A 27,826-nucleotide genomic window follows, 5' to 3' on the forward strand; every position below is an offset into this window, starting at 1 on the left:
TGTGTTTCTCCCTTCTGTTTAATGTGTTGGAGCAAAGCATTAACAACACGACCCTGAAACTGAAGCAGCTGCATGAGATTCAATCATCATCAATTTATTTACACCAGTGCTTTTCTTAACGTGACATATAAACATCTTCAATGAAAAGTGCCTGATTTATTTATTACATACTTTATAAGAATACTTCATCATTTTGGGAAATACGCCTGCTCAAATCATGACAGTTAGAGTAGTACAGTACTACTTATATTTGTAGACCAAATAGAAAGTTACAGCAGGAGCTGATTAACTTAGCTGGACTGCAAACAGAGAGAGGTTCCTCATACAACTTTGGGGAAAAAAATGAGAAGACTCTCAGTTTTAAATTGTAGTGTTTGGTTATTGCTCAGATAAACAAATAAGACACACTGTAACGCATTAATGATTTGACTTGTGATTCTATGTGGATTTTGTTCGCTTTAGATTCAGACTAGCTTATTCTCCCAGCTTCCAGTCTTTATGCTAAGCTAAGCTAACTAGATGCTGGATCCAGTTAGTCATTTTGATCTTGTCACCAAACTTTTGAAAAGTGCTAAAATGTCCTGATCCTCTATACTGCATGCTTATAGAGTGACTACAGCCAAAATCTGCTTTGGTAGCACCTCATCGTATCAGCCACTATGAAAATGACTGCAGTGTTTTCAGGCACCTTTACTTAAAGGTGAAGTGGCGGAACAGGAAAATCCATAAAGAACAAACAACACAGGCAGGCACACATGTGCGGAGAAGATTAAAAAAAAAGAAGCTCTAAACAGTGCTCTCATACAAGAAGAAACTCAAGTGTTCTGAAGACACAATCCAAAATGGCACAAATGAGAACCATCAACTGCAAAGTATTGCACTACTTTGGAATGTGCTAATATCTTAAAATCTTTAAATAAACTTTATAGAAATGAAAGGAGAATAAAAACAATTATATCACTTCCTATGTCTTTAAATATTAATTAAAAATCTCCAAAGTCTTTATTGGACATGAAAGGTTTTACTTTAACATTAGAGAGTAGATAAATGTACACTTCTTCTACTGTGGCATTTAAGGGAGTATCATTATTATTAGTTCCAGAACTACAATGTATCATTATGTATGGATCTAATTTAAATACATAAATATTTTATCAGACTATATAATTGGTCCCAAACAGACTTTTATTTTTTTCATGCTGTAGCAAACAATTAGCCTCCTTTTTACCTTCCAAATCCCAAATCATAACTTCATGTTAACTATGACAAAGGTAACATTATCTATAAAGCCTCCCAAAACGTCTTTGACCCTTGAGAGTCAGGGCCGTGGATTCAAGTGAGTCCGAGTGTGATGATATGGTAAGTCAACAGAGTGTGGTCTTTTTGTTTCTTTGGTTTTGCTGTTGTCCTCAGTACAAAGATCTTCATCTTATGCCACAAAAAGATCCTTCTGTCCTTACGTGTCCTCTCGTCTGTTGTAGTAGCCACTGAAGAATGTGAAAATACTGATGACCAGACACATCACCACAAGCAGGGTCAGGGCCGTCCAGAGCAGTCGCCTACTCAAGGAAATCCTGGGTCCAAACCGACCAATAAGAACCAGGACCTGCTCCATCGTCCTGTGAAGACAAAGACCTCATACAGTACATAGTTTTTAACAGTCTTTAATATTCACACACAGTTTTGTTGATTGTTTGTCTTGTGCTGGAAATCCATTTCCATTCACAAATCTGTAGCTTGTTAAAGAAAAAACATTGACTATGCACCAGTATTTATCTTCATGACACAAACCAATCTTCCTTTTTCATTAGTAGAAACAAATTGTACTAAGTGTACAAAACAACTTTCAAACCACAAGTTGGAGAGTTTGTAAAGATACTAATGTAGATTTTAAATTTGTCTATTTGTTCAGTCAGGAGAGGCTTTATTTAAACTACTTTCATGCAGTTAACTGGCAGTGACGTGTGCCATGTGGAACCTTTCAACATGTCACTTCTGTAAATGAAACAGCTGGTTTCCCGGGATAGATTTCAGTGCACATATGAAACCATTTAAACACTGAATTTGTCTGAACACATACATCTGCAATAATATAACACACATACTGTCATTACAGTCAAAGAAAAACATACACCACATGCGTTACATATTTTTTTTAAATCTGGGAATAATTTAACATTTTAGGAAAACACTCCATTGTTTTCTTGACAAGCATCAGAGGAGAGGATTGATCCCATAATTACAGCATGTCTGTATGAAGATAGGAGGCCCTTGGCCACAAGGTTAATGTATATGTTAATTCTTGGCCTGTACAACCGCAACTTTTGCTTGTTTTTATTGCACTAATGTGCTACTGGCCATAGCTTTCCAATTAACAGAAAGACAGGAGAGTTGTATCAATTTTCTCAAGTAGCTTTTAAAAAGAAAGGAAATTAGTAAAGTACTGCAGTTTAGGGCTGATTGACTTTACCTGCTTGTCTTCATCTTCCGTCCGCTCTCCTCATCCTTATCTTTCGATTCCAGCAGTATCTCTGCAGCATTTTCCACTTCTTGCTTCTCTTCTAGGAGTGTTTTGCTGTGTTTCAGTCCTTCTTGGAAGCTAGGTTTGAAATGTTCACATTTACTTTATATTTGCGTAGGGATGATGTCATCTAATCTGACAGTGTTGCTGTGCTCTGTGATGCAGTGATTCTTATATTCATAAGTCACCTGTATCATAAATGTGGTGATTTATGATATGCAGCAACAATGTCCTCATAAAGTATGTGTTTGTGTATAGTTTATAAGCAGGAGAGAAGGCCTCACCCTTTATTGTATGCCTCCTCCTCAATCTTTGCCTTGATCTCGGCTCTGATCTCCTCTAGGTTGACTAAAGGCTTGGCTGGCTCACTTTCCTGCTCCGTCGCACTCTTTCCACTGCATTGTTTCAGATAGGAAAGAGCAATCAGCCTTGGACACTGTCACAGCTGGCATTATAAAACTGAGAGGAGTTTATATTTCAGTTCCATCACAATACTGTGGCCTTGTCTTATAATGGACAAACTGCAGCAGTACTTCATTGCTCGTGCGCATTACAGACACCATCGCAGGCACTGCGAGTAGAAACAGAAAAAAATGGAGCAGGCACTTTACACATTTGTTAGTGCTATTCTTGTCTCCCCGCAGAACATCCAGCTCAGACACTTGAGAGCTCTACTCAGACTCACTTTATATCCAGGATATGATTGGAAACCGGTGCCTGGACTTTGTCAAACTCTTCCACAAATGTTTAGTTTAAAACCCATGATAGCATATCCATCAACCGGAGCTGAGTTTGATTATTTTTTTAATGCTTTCAGGGTTATTTTCACCTCACTGGGAATTTCTCTGCACTGTAAAACACATCCTGAATTTAAACAAACAAGCCAAAGGTCCCACAGCAGCAGAATAGGGTTTTGATAAGAATGGTTAGACATGCAGGGTTTTTCTTGGCTCATTGTTTCAAGGACTGTGACGTGACCTTAGGAATCAAGCAACAGTGTACCTACTGTACACGAAGTGTGTGTGTGTGTGTGTGTGTGTGTGTGTCAACCCCACATACCATTCTGTCACTGCTTGTCCTGGGCTGCCTTTAACATCATTTGATTCGCACTAAAGAGAAGGGACATAATATTGCTGAAGAAAAATGTATTAATGTATTACATCCTTTACTATAAAGGTACTAATACCACAGTTTAAATACATTGTATTTTATTATTACAAGGATATCCTATTTTTCTTTCAATGCAAAGCTTAAAGCTAGGAAGTAACTGTTAATTTCAGTTGTCTGATAAATGTACTAGTAATAAAAAGTAGCAAAAAAAAAAACAGCTTTACCTTCAAGACTGGGGAAACTGAAGCACAAATACAAATGTATGAAGTACCCGAACCAGCCAAATATGATACAATAAATATACTGTATAACCTGGAGCAGAATTTATTATATCTAAGAAATAAAATTATGTAACTGAGACCTAGGAGGTAATATTTAAAAAATCACACATTTGTTCTTCCCTTTTTACACAACTATAGGTCAATCTGTTAGATTATAATGCCAGTTCATCAACTGTTTGATATTTCATTTCCTATCATTTCCTGACAGGACAGGAAGACCTACCAAGACAGGAAGAGCAGCACCACTGGTAGGTCCTGTGCTGGGACCCTGGCCGGCTGTGGCTGGGGTCTGACCGGGGATGTTCAGGAGGTTAAACTTCGGCACCACTGCTACACTCACCCTGCGCCTGGGCAGAGCCTACAGAGCGAACAGTGTCAGTGGCAAGAGCTTCAAATGATATGTTAATATCTACAAAAGCATGATAATGTCATTTAAAGAAGCGATAACTGCATACATTAAAGCTACAATATGCAATTTTTGTTTATGTGTGTGACTCGAGGTGAATGTCTGTGCTCGTGGTTAAACATCCCAACAATGCAGTTTAATGATAAATTGGGTTTTTTGGTTTGTGGTTTCTTGAAAACTTTTCCACTCTCACCTGAAAGGCTTTATGAAGCTGCTACAAAAGCTGCATTCACATTAGAGACTTAAAATTCTCTACTCGGGTTTATTCACCAGACTTGAGCTTTTTGTTTTGCTGGAAGTTCACATTCCTGTTAAAAAGTGACATGTATGCAGCTCTGATGAGATCACACTGTAGGGTGTAGGGTGAGCCTTGTGGCACTACCAGTGCTCTTTTGTGAGTCTGTAGCACAGGAGGCTTTGATAGAACATCCCCACAGTAAGATATGGTAAACACACAGAAGCAGCTTAGGGTTCAGTGTATGTCACTTTTACATGTGGCCTGGAGGAGCTGGGGTTTGAACCACCAGCACTGAGCCAAAAGCTACTTAGGACGTGTGGAATCACGTGTTCACCACTTTGGTCCAGACTGAATCATCTCAGAAGGAGGATGGAGGGATGGATGGTTATGAGACATCCACAGAATAAGTGAATGAATCCTCATGCATTTGTTGATTCACTGACCTTTCCAGTGGTGCCACGAAGAGGTTGACGCTTGTGGCTTTGAGTGAAATACTCCAATGTTTGATGAATTAGCATGAAATTTAAAAAATACAGCAACCCCGGCCACCTTAAAATGAATTGTAAGATAGCTCTTCAATTCAGATCAGGTTTAGCTTTACTTTGTGCTGCTTTAAACATAATCATTCTTTTTTTTGTTATACTTACTTGTAATACCCAATCACCTACATCTAAGTTGTACATTCAAATAGCTTCTTTGGTCTAACTAACAGCCCAAAATCCAATGACAATTCAGGAAATGATCAAATTTAGTTATTAACATTACCGATTCATTTTCTGTAGATCTACTAATAATTCACTGACTTTGACAAACAATATTGCTTACCTTTCCAAGGGTTAGGGACATTGATCTTGATGACCGTGGAACTCCATCATCTTTATAAAGACACACAAAGAAACACTGAACAGTTTTACACACTATTGTCTAAGCCCACATTTTTAGACTCTTATGTTTACGCTGGTATTGTTTCTGCGGTGAAGCTGCTTGGTGATTTGCATTAACAAGTATGAAAACTGAACTGATCTGAACGTGCTCATCGGCATAGTCGTACCTCCAGTGTCTACAGATCCTCCATAACAGCGATTTGAGTTCTGATTGGCCAACTTTTTAAACTCCATGAGCTCTGCGTGGTCCTTGTCATATGTCCTCTTCAGGTTTTCCACATATTGCATCATAACCTCAGTCGCCTTGTTCATACGTTTTTCCTGTTGCACAGTGACAAAGTCAGTTAAAACAAGGTCACATTACAATGTACGGGCACATCAGCAGAAACGTCTGCTAAAAAAAGACAGTTTGAAGACTTTTTCCATAGATGTAACCAAACCTTACAACGATTAATTTGATTGAGTCATGGACCAAAATAAACTGAATGCTGTCTGACATACAGACATGCATGTTGTGACTTGTGACGGGAAGATATTTACAGTTTCGTAGTTCGGCTCGGTCTCGCACTTTGAGAATAATATTGATCTCTATTTGATAAATTTGATATTGACCTTCCTTCATCAGCTAGCTGCTAAGTTTGTGTTCTCTTCAGTGCTGCAGCACAGCTTTCAGTTTGCTTGCTGCCGGAACTTTATAACATTTAGTTACCTGTATAAGCTGATTTCCCTGAGTAACCAGGTTGATTGCATGTAATCTAACTGAATCAAACTTAACAATGCAGCACAATGTGACACAAGCAAAACACTTCAAACCTAAAAAGCTCCATAAAATTTCTAAATTTGTTGCTGTGGTTCAACAAAATGAGGAACATTTTGAACCTTTGTTTTGTTTTTAAAATCATTTTATTCTGTCTCTGTTTCCAGTTATTAGTCCACATAACCCTTAATATATTGATGCCAACAAATGGAACACATTTCCCCGAATTATTCTACAAATAAGAATCTGGGACATTATACAAGAAGGTCTTACACAAAGTAAAGGAACCATTTCACTCATCTCATATTGTGAATTTGCTGCCAATTTTATTGTGTAACTGATGGAGGTAATCTTAAATGCCTAGATTTGTCTGTAAAAAGTTTGGAAAAGGAGGGAAAACATCACATCAATTCGGTGAAATGTTATACCTGTAACAGGACGCATGAACAGAAAAATCTTCTTATTATTCGTCTTGTTATCACATCAATATGTTTGTCATTCTTGATGAAAGAAGATTCTACACACATTGTATCATTGGGAGTAGACCCAGTTTGTGTAAAATAGTGGATGCAAAGAAGTAAAATGTCACATTTAAGAACATGATTTCTCTAATGTGGTTGGTAATAGCTGGGCAGCTGGAGGCAGTAATTTATCGAAGAGATTTGGAGTTATAAATAACTTTTGTGCTGCAAAAAACTGTGAATTAGCTGTTTTCTGATGTTCACTTTGGCTTACACAAGGTTAGCCATAAAAGCACACAAACATTCATTACAGTACTTCATTTACATATCATATACTGACAGGAAATTGCTCTGCATTTTCTCGCTTTGCATTGTTGATATTGTTGATGCACGTGTTGATATATCTGCACCTGTCGAACTGCTCCAACTATCTCTGCTCTGCTGGACAGCCGTGTGGCCAGGCGGTGCAGCACAGCGACCGTCTCTATGAGGCGCTGGTAGGCTTCACGCTGCTCCAAGTTCTGCCACTGTGGTGCAGTCATCTGCAAGAAATATACAAACAACATTGGGCCACAGCTCTTTACAAAGCGTACATCAGCGTCTTTTTTGTACCTGGGATTGGACTCTTGCTCAGACTAGATAAATATTTACTGTGGGACACTTCCAGGAAACATTAAAAAGATGAATAAGCTAAAGAGCCAGAGGGAATTCTTCTGTTCTTCTGCAAAATACTTTCAGCTAACTTTTGATGCTGTTTTCGAAGACTGACCTTCAGCGCTCCTTTGAACTCCTCTAGTTCTTTCTCTGTGTCTTCCTCGGTCAGGTTCCTCTCCCTCTCTGCCTGTTTGAGCCGTGTCTCCAATGTGTAGTTGTCATTACGAAATGCCAGTGACAGCTGCACAAATGCATTCTGTGGAAAGGAGGTTTACACAGTTTACCACTAAGCATGGCACATTAAACAACACATTGAGAAAGGCTGAACTGTAATCATTACTGTCACTACAAATAAATCTGAGGTTTTCATAGACAACTCTTCCACAGTACAGCACACACATACACCAGCTAAATAATTCCTTATGGTTGTTTATGTAATGCTAATATGCATTTTTATTAGTGTCAAGCAACCCCGAGATGAGGGAACAAGCTGTAATTCTGGCATTCGACCTCCTGATGTTTCCCTGTGTTGATCAAAGCCAGCCTGCACAGTTTTTCAACATACATGCGCTACAGCTAAGAGGAAATATATGACCTCTGACTGTCCTGATCCAGACATGTCCCTGAGGGAGCAGCGAGAGGGCCTACAGCTCAAGCCTGAGAGCGTCACTAGTGTTTGCATTTGCTCCACAGGAAATCACTCAGAGTCTCTCTGGTCTGATGAGCAACAGAAAAACACTTTCCTGTTGACAGAGGACTCCTGAGTCCAGGCAGTCAATTTTACGACTGTGCAATTAACAGCTTGGCTAAGGTTACTACAAACATCGGCCAACACGTGAGATGTAAGAAGTGAAACAATATATCTGCCTCTACTGTTTGAACAAGTGTTTGAACCCAATTTACAGCTCAGAGTAAAGAAACACACTGTTTGACTTTGTAAACTGTTAAGTACTGTGGATCATTTCCGTAGAAATGCGAGAATTAAACTGAATATGTTTAATTTGGGAAGCAGAGCATGGCATAAAGCCATCGGCTGCTACTCAGCAGTTCAATGATTTGCTTTTGTAAATAAGTGTGGTTAAATTCAAACTTTCACTCGATACTGGGTTGTCTTTTTACAAACACTAAAGGAATAGTTGAAGTAAAAATTTCCGTAACAAGTGAAAACAAGTTGATATTTTCCTCGGAAGAAAAGTGTATGTGCAACATGGTATTTGGTGAATTTTGAGGTTCAAGTTGGCTGATTCTGTTGCAGGTTGTTGTTGTCGCTTTCCCCTATTACCAATCTGTACTGCGCGCCACAGGCTTAGACAGACACGATGTGGTGCCATCAAATCTCTTACCCTAACTTTTGACAAGAAGGCAAATACTAGTATAATCTAGTTTCAAAAATACCCTAAAGGCAAGCACCACAGGAAAATGAAATCATTGATTATTGCAGCATTACTACATAATTATGAATAAGAATGCCTGACTGTGACTGTGTGTGTAATGGCACTTAACCTGCACAGATCAGATACCAACCTCGACTTCTTTTTCAGAGAGGGGGGGTGCACTAGAATGAAATGAGAGTTTGACTGTTAAATTCCTTCACAGTGTAACTGAGATTTTCGGAGGGTTATTTTTGAGCTATTGGTGTAAAAAGTAGTTAAGCAGTTGGTTTGCTACACACCATCCTGGCAGACCCCGGTGAAGTTTAAGTTTTCTCAGCATCACATCTGAAATGTTTGGCATGGCATCAGACTTCTTCGCCTCCTCACTACTGACCGGGTTTGGAGAGGGTTGAGGACCTGCAGACACATAACTGCATAAGTAAAACCTCTGGTCAAGTTCATCTGAGACTGGTGCAAAGCAGCCAGTGTGTTGCAGGACAATGAGGAGAGTTGACGTTTGTTTCTATAGATTCAATTTTTAAATTGATTGATGAGGTTTGAGGTGTTAATTGTTAATTTTAACAGTTACAAACTTCGCTGTACGGTCTCTAAATGCTGACTATTAAAATGAAAAACATTTGTACATTACTGTTCAGTTCTGTCTGACTCAGATCCAAGTCTTATGATTACAACTCTGCCTCTTTCCAAAATGTAAAATACATTTCTTTCCTCATTTCATCCTGTGGTCTTTGCCTCACATGCTTTAACATTTATGCCACCTGCTGACGGAAATTGAAAACAGCAAATCTTTCTCTGTTAAGAGGTTGCCATTAAATGGCTGGCACACATGAAAAAAAAAAAACACCCCAAAAAACTAAAACAAAACAACACACAAGGACACATAGTCATTATTTTCTGACAGGACGAGATTTTCCCTGAGATTCAGGAAGTCCACGGCCTTGATGTCTTACATGGACAAGAGGGCAAACAAGAAATGTCACCTTTTTCCTGTTCAGCAGTTTCACTCAAGTCTGGTAACTTGGATCCCCCTATACTTTGGTTACGCATCAGCTTGTGCTCCTAAATACAAATACAAAGATTTTTTTTATTCTTTTTTACATTTTGCCAAAGGGATATTTGACTATAAAAAGAGTGAATGATGAAAGTATAATGTAAAGTACTGAACTAATGCTTTACCTCTCTGAGTTTAGACAGTTTCTGTATACTCCCTGGCTGAACAGGGAAGTCGCTGTACCCTGAGGACTTGAAGACACCATCCCTGGGCTTATCTAACAGCGTCGGCTCCAACGTAGGTGGGAAATTTGGGGATTCGTTTCTAGAATTAAGGCCGCCCACAGCATCCCAGGAAACTGCTCTCATTAGTGGAGGGAAGGCCCCAATCGTCTTGATCTCTGCTGTACACGGGGCCTGTTGAGTCGGGGGTCGAGGGACAGGCTTGGCCACCCCTGTGGCCGGGGCCTGATTGGGGTTTCTGCTGGAACCAGCTCCTTCCTCTGCTTTATTGACTGCTGGAGGACTCTTGGGTACAGCGGGGTCACAGTTCTCCTTCTGAACAGCAAAACGGGGCGTTAGAGTCCCAGAGGACACTTTCCTTTTCTCAATGGGCTTCCAGTCCACCAACAGCCTGGCCTGGGGTTAGCAAGGTGACGACTACTCTTAATACAGCATTGCTGAAGTGTTAATAACGAATATGCAGTATGAGAATTTAAATTACACATGTGTGTGAGTTTGTTAATCTGACCTCCTGATCCTGCGTTGTTATGTCAGTCTGTTCTCGCACTGAAGGAACCTCTAGATGCTAGAAAGAAGAAGAACTCAACAGCTTGCAAATTTTCCTATAAAAGTTACCTGGACCAATAAATATTGCGTGAATAAGCAGATTAAAATCAGGCAGGACTGACTTAAGGACTGCTAAGGCAAGTCCTGCTCTTTTCAAAAAGAGGAAGTGATTTTAGTGATTTGCTTTTAAAAAAACTCCCCAAAAAAATGTAAATGACCACTGCTATTATTTAAATGAGCGTCGGTATTGTACCTCACACTGCCAGGTTCTTTTTTCAAAGCAACAATAATTGTTTTACCTGACCAGACTGTGAGCTGACATGGGTCACCTCAGGGGGCCCTGCAGCTGCAAGAGCAGAAAACAACCAATAAAACCAGTCTAATGGGCAAAAATAGAGTAACAGAAAATCAAGTAAATATTTGTTTTCAGTAGTGGATTGCATGCACAATAGAAAGACAGTACACACCAGTTTGAGGGGCTGTGGTCAGTGAGCTGCTTCTAGATGAACAAGGTGATGATGTTGGAGAAGGAGAAAGGCCTGTGCAGAAAACATTTGGGAATAAATGCTTTCCGATATAGTTCAGTGACATTTTTTAAGTAATTAACTAAATAAGGTGTTATGAAGATGAATGAGTTCACCACAGCATGCTTGGAAAACCACAAAGTGTTTTTAAGGCTAAACTCACTGGGAAATTATATTGAGCTGTCTGGTTGTGCACGTGTTTGCTTGTGCATGTGCACTACCTGTGGGTGAGTCTGTGAGGCTGCTGGTGGAGCGACGGCCGCGGCGCGTTAGGAATCGGTCGCTGACCTTCTTGGCCTGGTCGAGCAGCTCCAGGTTCTTCTGTCGATCTTCCTCAGAGAGATGCAGCTCCGGCAGCTGGTCTTTCACCAGGTCGATCACGTTACCTTTGCTGTCTGAGAAAAACAGTGCCAGTGGTAAACAACTGTTATACTGTTATACTTGAGCACAAATTACACGTACTTGTACTAAAATCACAGTAAGTTTTCTCATTTTATATTACTTTTACTCCACAACATCTCATCATTATGTTTTTTTACTGCAATACTTTCATGACTTTCATTTTTTTTTACCAGTTACTTTGCAAAGCATATTTTTAATACAAAATATAATCAGCGAATAAATTATTATGCATTTTTATGGATTAATCCCCCTGCTGGCAAAAAATTTGTTTTTTTTTACCAGCTGTGCTGTTTTTGTTCCACACCAGGAATTTGGCTAATAAAGACCTTTGGCCATATTTTTCAACTTTGAAAGTTTTAAAAGAGTTCACAATAAATACACTGTGTGTATCCCCTAACATAGAATAAGAGAAATTAAATAAAAAAACAAACAAAATTCTCACATATTAAGATTCTGAAGTTGTTCTGACCTTGATACTTGATACTTTTAATTGAAGACTGAGTTTGGGTAGTTCTGCCATCTCTACTGTATATACACGCACACACTTCCTCTTACTGGTTATTGCGTGCCAAGGTGCAAGCAAACAAAAATGCAGATATAGAAAAAATGTATGAATCAGTGCTAATCAGTAGGATTATTAAAGCTTATTATAGTAACATCAGGTTAACTTTTTTTCGATATAAATTCTATCACATCTTTAAGAAATTTAAAGCATAACTTCAAAAACTCATTTGGAGCAGAGTGGTGTGTCAAGGAAATAAAATGGGTTCCACAGTCTGAAGTCTCGTGGCAGGGAATAAATCACAGATGGATGTGAGCCAGTAAATCAGGTGATTAAGTTTATTCGATTCAGGGATGTTTTTATCGCCTCCTCTCTTCAGAAAAGGGCAACAAGCTAAACATCAAAAGTAAGCAAACCACAAGAAGCATGTCAGGCATGTGGAAGGACACACAGAGGAGACAGATGAAAAAACCTAATCTAAATGTTTTGAAGCTGGTATTTTTGTATTTATTCGTCCTTGGAAGTATACACATCCATGTTTGTGTGTGTGTGTGTGTGTGTGTGTGTGTGTGTGCACATATGTGTGTGCATGTGCGTGTGCCTGTCCATGTGTGTGTATTTGTGGATAGTGTTTACCCACCAACTGTGGTGATGGGTCCTCCAGAGGAGTTTCTGGCCAGGCGACTTCTGGGACTATGTGGCCTGAGAAAAGAAATGATTGAGCTACACTGAGTCAGTTTGCAGCTAAAGGAAAAGAAAACTCTTTCAGTGAGATGGTGGAATTTTACCTGGCCTGCTCCAGATGACGTTCATCCTGTTGGAGAATAGTGGCCTGTTGTGGGTAGACGATAGTTGGGGCGGTCATGATAACAGCTCGGCTTTCACCTGGTGTAGACTGTGCAAAAAGAAAACAGACTAATAAAGTAAAAACATTTTTATTTAATAGAGGTATAAAGCTGTAAAACATTTAAAGGATATTCTGTCTATGAAGGCAGAACTGAATATATTTAGGGGCAAAACTGAGCTGACCCCAAAGATGAGTCACTCGCTCCTGCTTTGTGTGGCATTTAGGTACCCAGCACAGATAACATCTTTAAACTTTGCTGTGGGCCATTTCGTTTGTGATAATTTGATGAAACATAATTTATTTTGAGAACATGCACTATAATAATAATAACCAACATTATAAAGGAATAAACTTTAATCTTTCTTTAAATTAATCACCTAATAAACAATGCCCATACAGACAATGAGGTAAGCCAGTCAAATGTGCATGCACAAGTCAAGAGTACTGGAATGAAGAGACATTTCACCTACAGAAGCAGTGCCTGTCTGATGTGTTTTTAATTGTTTTTGGGCAAGAGCAAAGGTCTGTATAGACCCGGGCTTCAAATCTGTTAAATCCGTAAAACCAGTTCATCCTTGAGTCCAAGTGGATGCCTGTGTCAAATCAAAGAAATTCCCTCCAAAAGTTGTCATTGCAGTGGTGAATATTGCCAAAAAATGCAATAATAAACATCAACATGGACCTGAGGCCTGCAGGGTCTAATGTCACCCCTGTGATGACGTGGCTTTATTATTTAGAGACAGCTGTCTAATAAAATCTTAATAGTGGTGGACAGTACAGTTGTAGGGTTAGGATTAGGGGGAATGATCACATTAAAATGTACTACAGAGGGAGAAATGGTGAGTCACTCAAAATGCTTTCAAATAAAAACAAAGCCTAGTGGTTTGTTTGGGCTTTTTGCTGTACAGTCCTAAAGCACAACATCCCCACCTTTGTCCTCTGGATTGGAAACAATCTCAGCCTCAAACAAAGGCACTAAATACCCCACAAATCCTAAAAAAAGCATAAGTGGCATCCATAATAAGTATGATTCACCGCTAAACAGAACAAAAAACAAAAACAAGTCTCTACTCAGGTAAATTACAGTGAATGAATAACAATATGTTTCTAATTTAGTAATTAACTGAAATTCATGTTCATTTATTAAAGGTGAGTAAACAGAGACTGAGATCAAACACAAATTCCTTAAGAGCTCCTGTCAGAACGTATCTTTGCACTAGCACCTCAATAAAAAGAATCCCTGCAACACTACAGACAGGCTGCAGAAACAACTGAGCCGTAATAAAGCTGGATACTTTTATAATGTTGGCATATGGCCTGAAGATTAGATTACCCAGCTCCATTACATTCTGCAGAGATGTCGAGTCTCACTGGTGTGCTTATGAGCAACTGCAGCGGAAGACACCGTTCTCTGAGGACTCACAGGGTCAACTGTTTAACACTTTGTTGTCTGCAGGATGTTTAGTGGGTCTACTTGTAGGTTTGACGCCTTAAAGATTAAATTCTTCGTATTTTCTTCAATTCACTAGTGACAAAATATATAATTCCCATTTAAATATATTGGCATATTGTCTAGCCATAGAGATAGTCATCATTAAAACAAACAAAAAGAATCTATCTTTAAATTATGTCTTTCCAGAAACAGCCTGGACCTTGCTGTGCAGTTTTTAGCAGAAGTCTCTTCTACAGAACATTTAGCTGTTGACAGTTTATACATTGTCCAAAGTAGAACAAGAAAAACCTCATTCACTGTGGCAGTGGTGATAATGGGATTACAGAAGAATAAAAAAATAATCTGCACAAACTTGCAGATATTTTATGCTATAAAGTTTTACCTGACAAAATGAGAATTGAGAATGTGAAGCATGCTAAGATAATTAAAAAGGATTTTGTTTTGTTTGTCTAACAATTTGCTAAAGTCATTCAATTTTTTATGGAAATGTGGTCAAAGTTAAGGAGGGTGGCCCTCCTCTACTGTCCCACTGTATCGGCAGCACTGACCCATTGTAGTGAAATAAAAACAGACTCCATTTCACCAACAGAAAGTCAAGGGTCAACATCATATTCTACATTAGTAAAGTGACCCTTTGCATTTGGCCATGGGGGCACTTGCTCATGCCAGGGTTAAAAAGGTCAAAGTAAAGTAGAGTCATTCTTTTATTGAAAAAGCCTGGAATGGAATATATTTAGCCCCAAACAAAATTGATAAAGCTGTATACGATTGATATCCACCAGACAACGGAAAGTACACCCTGACCTGATCTTAGCAAATTCTTCTGAGAATAACACATATCCTTTTAAAGACCTCTCTGGTGGATCTCCTATGGGACATTTACTGTAAAAGCCAAGAAAAATGTCCTTCAAAGAGTCATAAAACATGTGGGAAAACCACAAAAATAGGAGTACAGAACAAAGAAATGAATAAATTACAGTCCACTTCAGTTTTTGTGGACTTGCACGTGTTTGCCTAACACAGAAAATGTGCTGCAGAAAGACAGCATTTGTACTCACTGTACTGGGAGAACTGGAGGAACTATCCAGCTCCTCAGGGGAGTCCTCCTCTTCCTCAGGTAGTGTGGGCATGGTGGGGAGCACAGAGGGGCGAGAGCGGGTGTGGGCAAAAATAAACGCACTACCCGCAGCACAGGGGCCGTCACAGAACTCTCTGGAGTTGTGGCCACTTTGTTTAAGAGCAGATTCCTGCAGCAAGTGTGTCTCCTCTATCTGGAGCTGCAAAATCATAAACACGTGAAGACACAAAGTAAGATATTGCAGAAGCAGATAGATACACATTAGATGAGCAAATGCTGAGGGAAACGTCCTTAGGTACAGGACAGGTACATATTCAACTGGAACATTAGCTGCAAATCTGTTTTACTGTGAAATGAATTGTACATGAATGGCAACATTCAGAAAAAGGTTCTGTCTGGCAAACCACAGCTAAAAAAAGAATTACTGGAACTAACAAAACAGTCATACCATAAACTAATCCTAAAATAGCACCATTCTCCACTGTCTTAGTGCAGTGGTTTGAAGAAATGTTCCCAACAGACTCAGGCTGAAAGCAATTCATCTGAAACAAAATATGAGCGTATTCATCTCCGATCATGGTCACAGTACATTTATTTCTACCTTATATTCACACTAAAGGAAATTCTGCAGGGGCCTGACATGCTGTCATATCAGTAATCCACTGCCAGCTACTCACTTACAACAACACCAGATGTTAGTACGAATATAGATTTAACAAATGATAAAATGTCAATTAGTTCTGAGTCATATAGACATTTTAGAGCATCAATAATGCTGCTGTTGGTTGACAAGGTCAGTCTCAGTCTCATTTACAACCTGATTGTTTAAGGTGGTGGGCTCATGGGCCTAACTTGTCCAGTCTGAGAAGTTACAGTGGCCTTCTGTCTAGTCCTGAGGTTGAGAGAATGTACGGCATCATGTATACTTATGTTTCCTGAGAATGGACCAGCTAATTAAAGTGTGTTTAAATCCAAGGTCTAGTGGTGATCATGACCCAGAGGTCAACGAAATCCAACATGCTCCTCCCTCATCACCACTACACCTCTACACAGGGCAGATCATGACATTTTTATTGGGATGGACAGACTGAGGCACACACAAAATAAGTGGCACATTTAGACAATGGTTTGGATATAATTGTCAGGATCGCCAATTTCACTTCCTCCTTCATGACTTTTATTTTGCAGCCACTTCCTGTTCCTGGTCCCGTTGCATTGCCCCCCGCTTTACTAATCACCGCCAATTAGTTTCACCCGCTCTCACCACTCTGCACATGTACCTCCGCAGTAACCCTCCTTATTGACTCTCTGTTGCCTAATGAATGACCAGGATTACTTACTGTTATCTGCCCATGAGGGAGGATTTTTTCAAAAGCCCTTGTAACCACGTGATGTCTACGTTTTGATCATGCCATGTTACGTTTTTACTGAGTTATGTGATTATTTACTACTACGCTAATGCGGAACTTTGACAAATATCCATCATGTGTTCAAGTTACCTGTATCAAAGACTTGACCAAATGAATATCTGTTGAAAGTTTTTTTCATGTGCACCATTTGTAGACCAATACTTTATCCACTGTAAGACTTCTCATATTACGAACCATGTTTGTGTCACGTAAGAGATTTATGGAATCCAGAGCTACGAGACTGTTGCACTAGGGCACTGAGTCAATAACGGTATTTTTGAGTTTGCATATTATATCACTAATAGTATTTTGGAGTTCTCTTCACTATCAGGGATTAAGATCCACCACGGCTACGTTCCACACACTCACTACCAGGCCTGCCTCTGTGTTAAGGATCCAGACTACTACATCTTCCTTAGTGTCCCCTCCTCCCACCTTTTCCCTACATTATATTCAAGTTACTCAGAGATCAGTAATATCTCAAGATTCGTCTACTCTGCCAGGACCATACTCCCCTCTTCCCCATAAAAACCTTGCTTCTCCTCTGGAATCCGCTCACCTTCCCACTGACAATAGTAAGTTTTGTTTTCATGTTCACAAGTCACTGTCAGGATGCTCATCTCCGTGTCCTCTCAGACTGGAGTTCAGCACCATCTAGCGAGTCGGAGGACTTACTACATCTCCATCCTGTTTTGCCAACTATTATATTTTATAATAAACCTCATTTTAAACTGAGTAGTTGTGTCAAGCGCCTTATTGGGGCCAACCCTACAATAATAGGTTTACTAAAGTGTGTGTTCAGTTTACAAAATCCCAAATATTTACCTTTTGTACTTTTATGTATTCTATTTTTAATTCCAAATAGAGACTAGACAGCTGGAAGAAAAAAGAATTCTTTGCAGGGAACATCTGCCTGGTTGCATTAGCTACAAACTTTAAACATGTAAAAACTACCAATGCAGGAGTCTAAGAACAGAGAATGTCATAGTGGTACAGATTGTAAAGCCCAGTGAGGCAAATTCAACCTCTGACCTAAGGCAATAGTGATTTGATATTGAAAATGTTAGGAGATTTGATCAGTTTGCTTTTATGCAGATATGAAGAGCCTTGAGCTGCCATTGTTTCTGAAATGTACAATGTAAAAGTGACTTGACCAAGGGGCATCAGTGGATGTCTCACCTAGAGTACCAAAGTGTACCACACCAAGCAACAGCATCAAGCAGCTTAGCAAATGTTAAATTATGAGAAATGAAATGGATTCAACAAAACTGTTAGAATGGAAGGATGGTGAGAAGCTTGACTGTTAACATAACTTCCTTCACTGAGAAACTGCAGGATGTATTAACAGCCTCATATCTTGGGGTTTTGGCTGTTGAACATAGTGAAACATCTATTTTTGTGAGGTCTTGACATTACTCTACAAAGTGCCTTGAGGTGTGTGTGTGGTTTTTTGAGAACTGGCGCAGTATAAATAAAATTTCACTGATCCAGACTCATGAATGAATTTGGAGCAACTGAATCAGTTTTATCTGAGTGAAAAACCAGCAACCAGCTGTGATCAAGGACAAGTAAATACCAGTTAGAACTAAACCAACGTTACTTTGACTGTCAAACTGAGTGCACTGGGTTGTTTGTTGTACAACCCAGTGTAACTTGCTCTCACAGGCTGTCTGAGGCAATGAGCTCCTTAGGGACCTTAAGACAAACAGAAGGCCTTGCAGATAAAGGAACAGAAATATGAGTGCGTGTTGTGTGTATGATAACAGACAAAAAAGCATTACTCTACATTAAATATTTTTAACTAAAGTGTAAAACAGACAGCAAACATATATTGCAACTGTAAAAATTAAAAGTACCTTGTTCCCAAGATAGAACCTGGGAACGACTTTGGATGTTCACATGTTTTTTGAATCAAAAACAAAGCATGTAATACATGCCGTGCAATTTTATGTATTGATTGGTTAATCCGCTAATTATTTTCTTGATTTATAATTTCATTATTTGGTTGTGTGAGGGGCAGCATGGTGGTGCAGTGTTTAGCACTGCTGCCTCATATCTAGTAGTTCCCTGTTTCAAATCCCGGCCAGCTGCGCCCTTTCTGTGTGGAGTTTGCATGTTCTCCCTGAGCTTGTGTGGGTTTCCTCCCACGGTGTAATGACATGCATGTTAGGTTTATTGGTGACTCTAAATTGCCTGTATGTGAATGTGAATGGTTGTCTGTCTGTGCATATCCCCCCCTCTTGCTCAATGACAGCTGGGATAGGCTCCCCCCTCCCCTGAGACCCTGGATAAGCTGTTAAAGATATTAAATGGATGGATGAATGGTCTTGTGAGATATAAATTAGATAACCATAGAGTGACATTCTCAAAGGGCTTGCTCTGTCTGACCAAAATAGTCAGTTAAATGTTACAACAAACATCTGAGAAGCAGGAACTAAACTTTTTAAAATTTGCTTGAAAATCACTTTAAGAATAATCTAATTAACAAACTGTTTGCGTGTTGATTTTTGTCAAATGATTTGACCATTTGTTTCAGCTATTTACCTAGAGCATGATGGGAAACATGAACTAATTGAGTTAAATATTATGTGTGCGACTGGTTTGAACTCACAGCAATTGAATATTTATTAACACATTTATGTAAATTTGAATGCAGAGCACATTTAACCCTTTGAAAGAGCAAAGTGCACTCAGTCTGACCCCCATTAATTTAGTCTCACCAAACACAGAGTTGCACATTTGCGTATGCATGAGCAGCACAGGTGTGGGTCTGTTTTTACCGCCAGGGCTTGTAGTCGAGTGAAACGTGTGATGAATTATTGGTTATATCAGAGGTATGGCATGCACTTAACGCAGGACAAATCCTCTGTGAATTCAGGCCCAGAACACACAGAGTGCTGTTCAGTATCATCACAGACAAGTTCTTGGGAACATATAGGGACAGAGAAACTGTGAGTCACTGGGGAGGAAATGGGTTGTTTAACTGTCTCCCAGAGAGCTGCAAGGATACTTCCTGACTAGAGGAGCTCTGTCATATACTGAAGCACATTCACTTCTTCATTTAGTGCAGAAGTTTTAACACAATACATCAGATTTTACACACTGCTGTTGAGGTGCTGAATATCCTTAATGGAGCAGAACAAGTCTTGCATTTTGTTACTGGGAGATCAGCTTTATGATTCCACTGCATGTACAAATATAAGCGTGAGTCACTGACTATTTCCAGCATGGAGTTCAGGCCGGGTTTACAAACAAACACCTGCAGTTTTTGTGACGGTCCAAACGCACGGAAAGGAACTGAATCTAAATTTGTGAAACCGCTTGTTTTATTATTTAACTCATTTCCAACTTTGTCCACAGCGGGAGCAGTTGTTTTATTTTCTCAACATATGCCGAATAAGAAGCTCGAATAACAAAGAAACCACAGATCATTTTAACAGTTTGTAACAATGTCCAGCAAATGTCCTTTGATGAGAGAAGAAACGGAGAAGAGGAGATGCCAACCTGCACTGTAGGTTTCCCCAGCAGTGCATGAGACTGAGATAAATACTGCTGAGTAATTCAATCACTCCAATTATTCCCTGTCTCAGGACAGAACATACAAGCCTGAGCACAGCCAGAAACCCTGCACCACAAGTCCTTAAGGGCAGAAGATCTTCTTATAATAAACATATAGACAACTTATCTGTCCATCAGAACAAGATTTAGCTTGGCATGTGCAGGCAGGCCTCAGAAGGAGACGATGGGACCGGCACCCTCCTCCCCTCCTCTGTTACATAAGCCTGCTCCCTCTTGCCAGATTTGTTTAAAATTTGGTTGTGTGAAGCACTGAGTGCAGGGGCAGCAGAGGAAGTGGTTGCAACCAAGCCACAATTTGAGGGGCATAGACCGTGTGAGAAAGAGAAAGAAATCGATGATCAGATGTAAAGACCACCAATATTAAAAATGCACAATCACACACTGAGAAGAAGCAACAATGAGGCATAGTTTCACAAACAGTTGATTATGTAAACTCACCCCAGCAGCTACAAGTCACACAGACTACTGTGGTAAAGTCCAAAAACAAGTTGCTCCTACAGCTGCAGCGCAACCTGCATCTCCCAAGTCTGTACGTCCACCTAAAACCATCACCAAGTCAGAGACACAGCTCCACGCAGCCAAACTCCGAAACCTGTCCACCACGTCCTGTCCACATTACCTGAGGTCACCGCTGTAGTGCTCTAGAGAAACACACAGACACTCTGTGCCGCTGACCCCTCACACTGACTTCCCACAATCCAACTGTCACTCTCAGCCTCTTCTTCAGAAAACTCTTCTACCATCGGGGCTTCTCCTTACTTCTCCTGTCCTCTCTGTTCCCTGTCTTTTTCCAGCAGCAGCAGCAGCAGCAGCAGCCTCTCTTTCACTCCTGGGAGCTTTGACCATTTAAGGAGAAGGACTCTGTATGCCTCTTTGGACTGCAGTGGAGAGAGTGTGTGTGTGTGTGTGTGTGTGTGTGTGTGTGTGTGTGTGTGTGTGTGTGTGTGTGTGTGTGTGTGTGTGTGTATGTGTGTGTGTGTGTTCCACTGATCATCCCTCAAATCAAAATAAAAAAAAATGTAAAAGTATGTTATGCTTCCTGCAGGATTTGTTTTGTTTCTCTTATCATAGTGTGGGAGCAGCCTGAGACTGATTTGTGTGTCGTCGCTTGCAATAGATAGATAGATAGCGTCTGTCCGGCCTGTGTTTATCCTGCAGCCTAAGAGGAATCCATGCATCCACTTCCGAGCCCTTGAAGATCATTATTGTTTGGTCAACTGTGTTGTCAAACCTAGCACCATTTGTGCTGCTTTTCTAGTGGCGAGTGATTTGAGTTTTAAGATCCCTGATCATTTCGAAGATTGTAGAAAACGATGCATGGCAGTGATTTTTGGAGGAGCGGAGGAGATGTTCAGTGGATTCATGGTCTTAAACTAAGTAGAGATATGCTCCATAACCTCCAATCTTCTTGCTGTGACAGAATCACAGAACAGCACCGGCAACTGTGTGGAGATATTAATTTCTAAAGGCTTTTCTTTAGTGAGCCTCAGCCATCTGACCAGTCTTGAAGATCAAACGCTGTGCAAACGTGCCAATGTTAAAGGTTCCTTGCACTGGCATTTGTGGTGCTACAGGCTTTTACGCTAGATACATTGCAATTCCCAAACGTTTCATACTGTAGCGTTAAGTGCCACAGCTTGAGAGAGATTTTTTATGAAGGGAAGAATGTCCAGGAAAGTCCTGCCTTGGAAATTCTATGCAAAAGTATATCAGTGCATTTACTCAAGTACTATAATTTTTGAGGTACTTGTGCTTTACTGGAGTATTTCAACTTTAAGTCACTCCACTACACAGATGATTGTACTTTTTATTTCACTACATTTATTTATTTCGCAGATGCTGATGTTTTATACAAAACATAGTCGACTGCTACTAATGATGGCACCAGCCAGTACATTTAGCATCACTTGTCCCAGATGTGTTGTCTTTGAGTCTTCGTGCTTACTTTTGATTCATAACTATAACTTTTCATAGGTATATGTTCCACATTTGAATGTTTGTCAAATACAGCCAGGACCACTCTTACACATTTTTCTTATCAGCTGCATCAAATTCAGTAGTTTAAAAAATGCTGTTTTCTTAATGAACTACTTCAAGTAAGTTTTAGATCATGTTCTTTATGCCTTAACTTGAGTGAAGAATTAAGTATTTGCAAAATCACTCCCATCACTTCTGATAAAGATGAAAACATACCTAAAGTATGAAACAATACCACAAAAACTGGGATCAGGCTCCTTGCAAAAGTCACAATAAATCCTGCTTCACAAATCAAATTTGAATTCTCTTTACTTTTCTCTATTTTTCACTTCAATTTTCACTTCAATTTTTCACTGATCATTTTGCCTCTGTAAACGTTACACTGTTTGGAGGAGATTCTAACAACTTCTCTGAGAAGTACTTTTTTTAAAGGACGAGGCCAAAACATTGGGATCCACTGGTGGAACTTTTGTAATTTATATGTAGTTTATATGTAGTTTATCATTTGTTTATGTAAAACATGGATCTAAAAATGTATCCTGCTACCAACACTCATGACTACATAATATAGTTGTAAGCAGATGGTTTTATTACAAAACAAAATGAAATATCCTTAAATTTGAATTAAGCTTGTGTAGGTGGACTGGACAAAAAGTACAGTATTAGACGTTATGTTAAATGGAAACACTCAAATAACAACAAGAATATACTCAATACTGATAAATACTTTTGTTAATGTACTAAGCTACTTCCCACAGCCGTCCGAAAGCTTGAAAGCAAGTATCTTCTACAAAAACAATTACTAAATGTCCAAAATTCCAGTTAAAAAGCAATAAAAGAGAAACACTGCATTATTCAACATGCAGTTCATCTTGCAAGTCCCAAAATGACTTGTGTTTTAAAGTAATAAAGGAGTAAGAGTGTCTCACCTTGCTGCAGCTGCCTCGTCCTCTGCCACCTGTTGGAGCCAGACACAGTAAAAACAGTTGATTTGCATTTAACAGGAAACCATGTGCAATGCAAATGTCATAAGCTGGTTAAAAAAAGAAAAGAGTGTGTATGAGAGAGAGTGAAACAGAAAGACAAAACAAAGAGGGAAGAAATAAAGTTTTTTGACCTGTGAAGCTGATGCTGGCAGTGTGATATTGATCTGTTTGGTACAACTAAAGAATAAGTCTTTTTTCAGTAAGTGACCCACCCCCCATCCCCTTACCCACTTCTATAACTAGGGGCAACAATAACCTGGCAACCATCTTGAGCACACGAGGTGCTTGATCTGCTGGCTGTAAGCTCATGGGCCAGGTAAAGGCTACTGTGTCATTCGAAAAACGCTGGTAATATTGTGATGCTATGGACTGAAAGACGTTTACGTAGAGTAGCATCAGCGCTGAGAAACAACATGTGATTCAAAAGGTAATTAAAGAATGATTGCAAATGACTACAAATTAATGAGTATTATTCATTAATGAAAGAATGCAGAAAAAACAAAAGCAATATTGCTTTGATGAATTTTGACAAATCAAGTCTAAAGTGTCCTGTTCATGCTGCAGCCAGATTTTTCTCCATAACTCTTTACACAAACCACCCAAAGCAAAGTGTGAAGGAACAGAGGAGAAAATGTACAGTAGATGCTTGCAGTTCTCTTTACTTTCACGTATTTGTTATAATTTAACCCAATGTTTCACTTTGGAGCCCTTGTTTCACTCTGCAGAAATATCCTCTTTTCATGGAGGCCTTCAGTCTGACCACAGATGAATTCACATTCCAACAGCAGGGGTTTTGGTTTTTCCACCTTCCTCTCATTTATAGACTCTCCATCAAAGAGCACATGGTTTACAGTTAGCGCGCGCACACACACATACACACACACACACACACACACACACACACACACACACACAGCATTAGAGACCCACTGCTTTTCTAAATTATTTACCTTTAGTCTCCATTGGATCATTAGTCATCACACAACCTGTCTCTTGTTTTAAACAGCAACATAAAACCCACAGTAAGAACAAGCTTTTATCCTTTGTAATGTTACATGATAATGTCTTCAGATGATTTAATGTCTCATATTAATGTTTTATCAGTGTGAGGGAGATGAAAGGGAAAAATAAAACAGGTTTAAATGACTTAATAGAGGCAAAGTAGTCCACTGTGCTGTTTATGGCACCAGCATGTGTCCTGCAGCACTTTTACAGCACTGTAACTACAGTTTCCTTCGTGGGTAAAGTTTATCTTCTAATTCTAATGTCGGGATTCAAGATTTGGCAAAGATTGAAAGCTAACACATTAACTAACATGGAAAAAGTGACACTGTAAAGAGCATGGCTATAGACCCTTAGTCCATGTGTCCTTAATATTTGCTAGACTTGCTGCATTTTTGGGCTAATGCTTTAATTTATGGGTCCACAATTACTAGTAACGTCTAGTTGTCAAACGTCCAGATTTTTTTCCCAGATAGCAGGTGAGCTACACATGCAACATGTAAAATGTGTCTACAAACATATTTTATAAAGGTTCGATAATAAATGAATAAGTAAACTGCATTTATCAATGGACAATAAAGCCAATCCAACTAACTGTTGTAGTTAAAATAAATTCCTGCACCCAACTAGATGCCTCTTTCTTTGAATGCCAACACCTCTGCACGACAGACTCTTCACACAACAGTAACTGCACTGTGTTACGCACTATCCACATCTAGAGCTACACCAGTGTGAACTTTTGTGACCGCTAAGTCTGACATAAAATGTTTATTGTTCGTGCCACTGAAAGCTTTGCTGATGGGGATGCAGCTTCATTTGGTAGGCAAAAATAGCATAGCACTGGACAATAAACATCTGACAGAAGGCTATAAACTACACAAACAAGCAGACATGGAAACAACCATCTTTGTTTGAAATGTGATTTTCCCCTCTGGGGCCACCTACTGTCTCCTAATTTGCTCTGAGCTCCTCTCTACATCACAAATAAACAATTGAAGGAGGATGTGGAAATATTTGCCATGACCTTTCCTGAAGGGCTGCAAAAGAAATGACCTTCTCCTTTGGTCAAAAACACATTGCAACAAGGGAAGATTTTATTAAAAAGCTTACAGTGCTTTTTATAATGCATCCAATAGCCTTCATGGCATCTTATGAAAACCTTTCCCAGAACAAATCAAAGATAAATGTAAAGTGGGTTAAACCACAGACACTGAAAACAAGTGCCAAGCTCATTTAAACACTTATTTAACTCTGTATAAACTGTATAAAAGTGTTGTCAATTAAACATGTAATGTTGCTAAAAGTACTGGTCCCTCGCTGTGTTTACATAAAACTAAAATCAGTCCGACCTCCTCCAATTTTCCCCGTGGCCCTTTGTATAGATGACATTCACTCCCTCAGAGCTTTGTCTCCCATCCTCCTCACTGTACCAGCTGTTGTGTGCAATGTAAATACCTGCACAGTCTATTTACAGCCCATCTCCAGAGATTATCGTTAGAAGGGGAAGTGACTTTAATTCAGCTCTTCCTCACAATGTACCCATCAACCACAGCAAAACTAAAGTTGTATTTCTGTAATGCAGCCAGCATACCATCCATGGGCAGTTGCGTTGGATCACTGACTTCTGGGCTTACAGAAGATGGAGAAGCACTTTTTCCTACGTCGCTGTCTTCAGGCCCGACATCGGAGTCGGGTTCAAAGCCAGCCACAAATTCATCGAGCGTACTTGGACTTGGACCCTTCAGAAAAATACAGAGAGAGAAAATAGGTGTATTGCTGTCTTACTGTCTCACGTGGAGTTAGTACTGCTGCTACAAGTGTTACGACTAAGACAAGTGTGCGTGACAAGGCATAAGACTCTGTATACTACAATTGTGTAATGGCAAAACTCTACTGATGGGACACGTATCCCGATACAGGGGTCATGATCGGATGTATTCGCTTATATTGTGACATTGTAGGCAATGTTCAATATAGTGTTTTGTTTTTTTATATCTAACTTAAAGTGTCATAGTATAAAAACACACCATCATATGCATAGAATTGTGTTAAAAAGGTTTACCCTCTCTTATGCAATCAGAGCAGCAGAAATTAAACCAACCACAGTCAGTCACAAACAGTTAATTAAAAAGTGTCTTTGAGAATCGATACAGTATCTTGAAACATAATATTGCAAAGTTCAAGTGTATTGATACTCTTTCACCCCTTTACTATATGTATTTGTTTATGCGTGACACAGACTAATCACTAAGCATGTGCTTGTGTTACAGCACAAAACACACAGAAACACTCACTGCCCTTATTAAACTTTAAAAAGTTAGATAGAAAGGAAGATGTGCACACTTATTCTGGCTCTCAACCTGGTAGGACAGGACCCCCACAGCCTGTGTCTTGTAAAAAATTGTTTTGAAGGCCTCTAACAATGAATCAGACACATGCATTATGTGACAATACATGTGGCAAGTTGATATTACACCAAATGAATGGAGCCAGACGCAAAAACATTTGGAAGTCCCTTATTAGTTCACATAAAATGTGTCATCCCAAAGCATTTTATGCATCCCAAATGCAATATTAATCACTGCATTGTCAAAAATATTTTTATGTTCAAGAAAATATGTACAATCTTTGTTGTCAGATTTTGCAGCTAATAGACCACATTTCTGTATTTTTTGTGAAAAGAGAGTAAATAAATGTCACAAGCTTGACTCAGACTCACAGCAGCATGATTTATGTTGGCAGTTTTTTTTCCTTCAGTAAAAGACAAAGCTTTGTTTATAGAAACAGTTTGAGCTGTACTGAGTATTACAACATAATAATTCCCTAGTGATTTAAAAGGCAACTCAAATGTTTTTAATTTTCCGAATGTTTTTCGAATGGTCATTTTCCTACGTGGTGTTTTTGTGGATTTTAGCTGACAACAAAAAGACATAATCAAACAAGCATTTTAACTGTTAGTGTTTCAATTATTGTGACTTTTCATGATAAATAGAAAAACAATGAACCTGCACTTTACTTTCACTCTTGCTCTCAAGCAAACACAGATTTCCCAGATGGACAAACCTGATTTGGAGCTTTTCCTGTGATTCTGGCCTCCGGGATGTTCAGCCGTGTGTCGGTGTTGGCGGCTCGACCCAGAGCCTCCTCCACCCTCTGAGTGATGCTCTCCATTCTCACCCTCACTTGGCTCACCCTCTGCTCGCTCTCTCTCACCAGCTCAGCGGTCTCCAGTGCATTGCTGACCATCGCCTCCATCCTTCTGAGAGTCGCCAGGAGTCCGTCTGTGCTCGCCTGAAACTGGGTCTGTTCCTGCTTTGAGGCAGCTCCACTTGTAATCTCTGTGGCCACTGCTGCATCCCTCTGATCCTTCAACACCTTCCTCACAGCTGATTCTGCTTGTTCTCTCTCAGTGTTGGTCTCCTTGTCAATCTGATGAACTCTGCTGCTGTTTTTCTGCACAGTGACACGCTCCAGTGCAGATCTTGGACAGACTGACAGGTGAAAGACCTGCTCCCTCATATCAGTGATCGGCTTTTCTGTTTGATGGAGCGTCTCTTGTTTCTCAGAGAGCTCCTGGGTTGA

General features: G+C 39.6%; 1 protein-coding gene across 6 annotated transcripts; it reads right to left on the reverse strand.

Moving 5' to 3' along the window:
- On the reverse strand, positions 1-27,778 carry mrvi1 (murine retrovirus integration site 1 homolog). Of its 6 annotated transcripts, none has more exons than XM_067496464.1 (23): positions 27,308-27,778; positions 25,836-25,983; positions 23,186-23,214; positions 15,272-15,490; positions 12,702-12,808; positions 12,554-12,615; positions 11,231-11,404; positions 10,953-11,024; positions 10,785-10,831; positions 10,448-10,504; positions 9,883-10,254; positions 9,687-9,765; positions 8,985-9,102; positions 8,837-8,867; positions 7,428-7,568; positions 7,069-7,200; positions 5,608-5,761; positions 5,382-5,431; positions 4,136-4,270; positions 3,581-3,630; positions 2,806-2,916; positions 2,471-2,599; positions 1-1,619 (listed from the first exon to the last, which is right to left on the reverse strand). In XM_067496464.1, exons 1-23 carry the CDS (start codon positions 27,761-27,763, stop codon positions 1,457-1,459), a joined length of 3,036 nt encoding a protein of 1,011 aa, XP_067352565.1. In that variant the 5' UTR covers positions 27,764-27,778; the 3' UTR covers positions 1-1,456. The 6 variants fall into 6 exon arrangements, with proteins under 6 accessions (XP_067352565.1, XP_067352564.1, XP_067352566.1 ...); XM_067496463.1 differs by having other exon boundaries at positions 9,883-10,335; XM_067496465.1 differs by lacking the exons at positions 23,186-23,214; positions 25,836-25,983; positions 27,308-27,778 and adding an exon at positions 21,039-21,164 and having other exon boundaries at positions 9,883-10,335.
- Positions 27,779-27,826: the final 48 nt, after the last annotated feature.

Source organism: Channa argus, chromosome 2, assembly GCF_033026475.1.
Source record: "Channa argus isolate prfri chromosome 2, Channa argus male v1.0, whole genome shotgun sequence".
NCBI classification, from domain to species: Eukaryota; Metazoa; Chordata; class Actinopteri; order Anabantiformes; family Channidae; genus Channa; species Channa argus.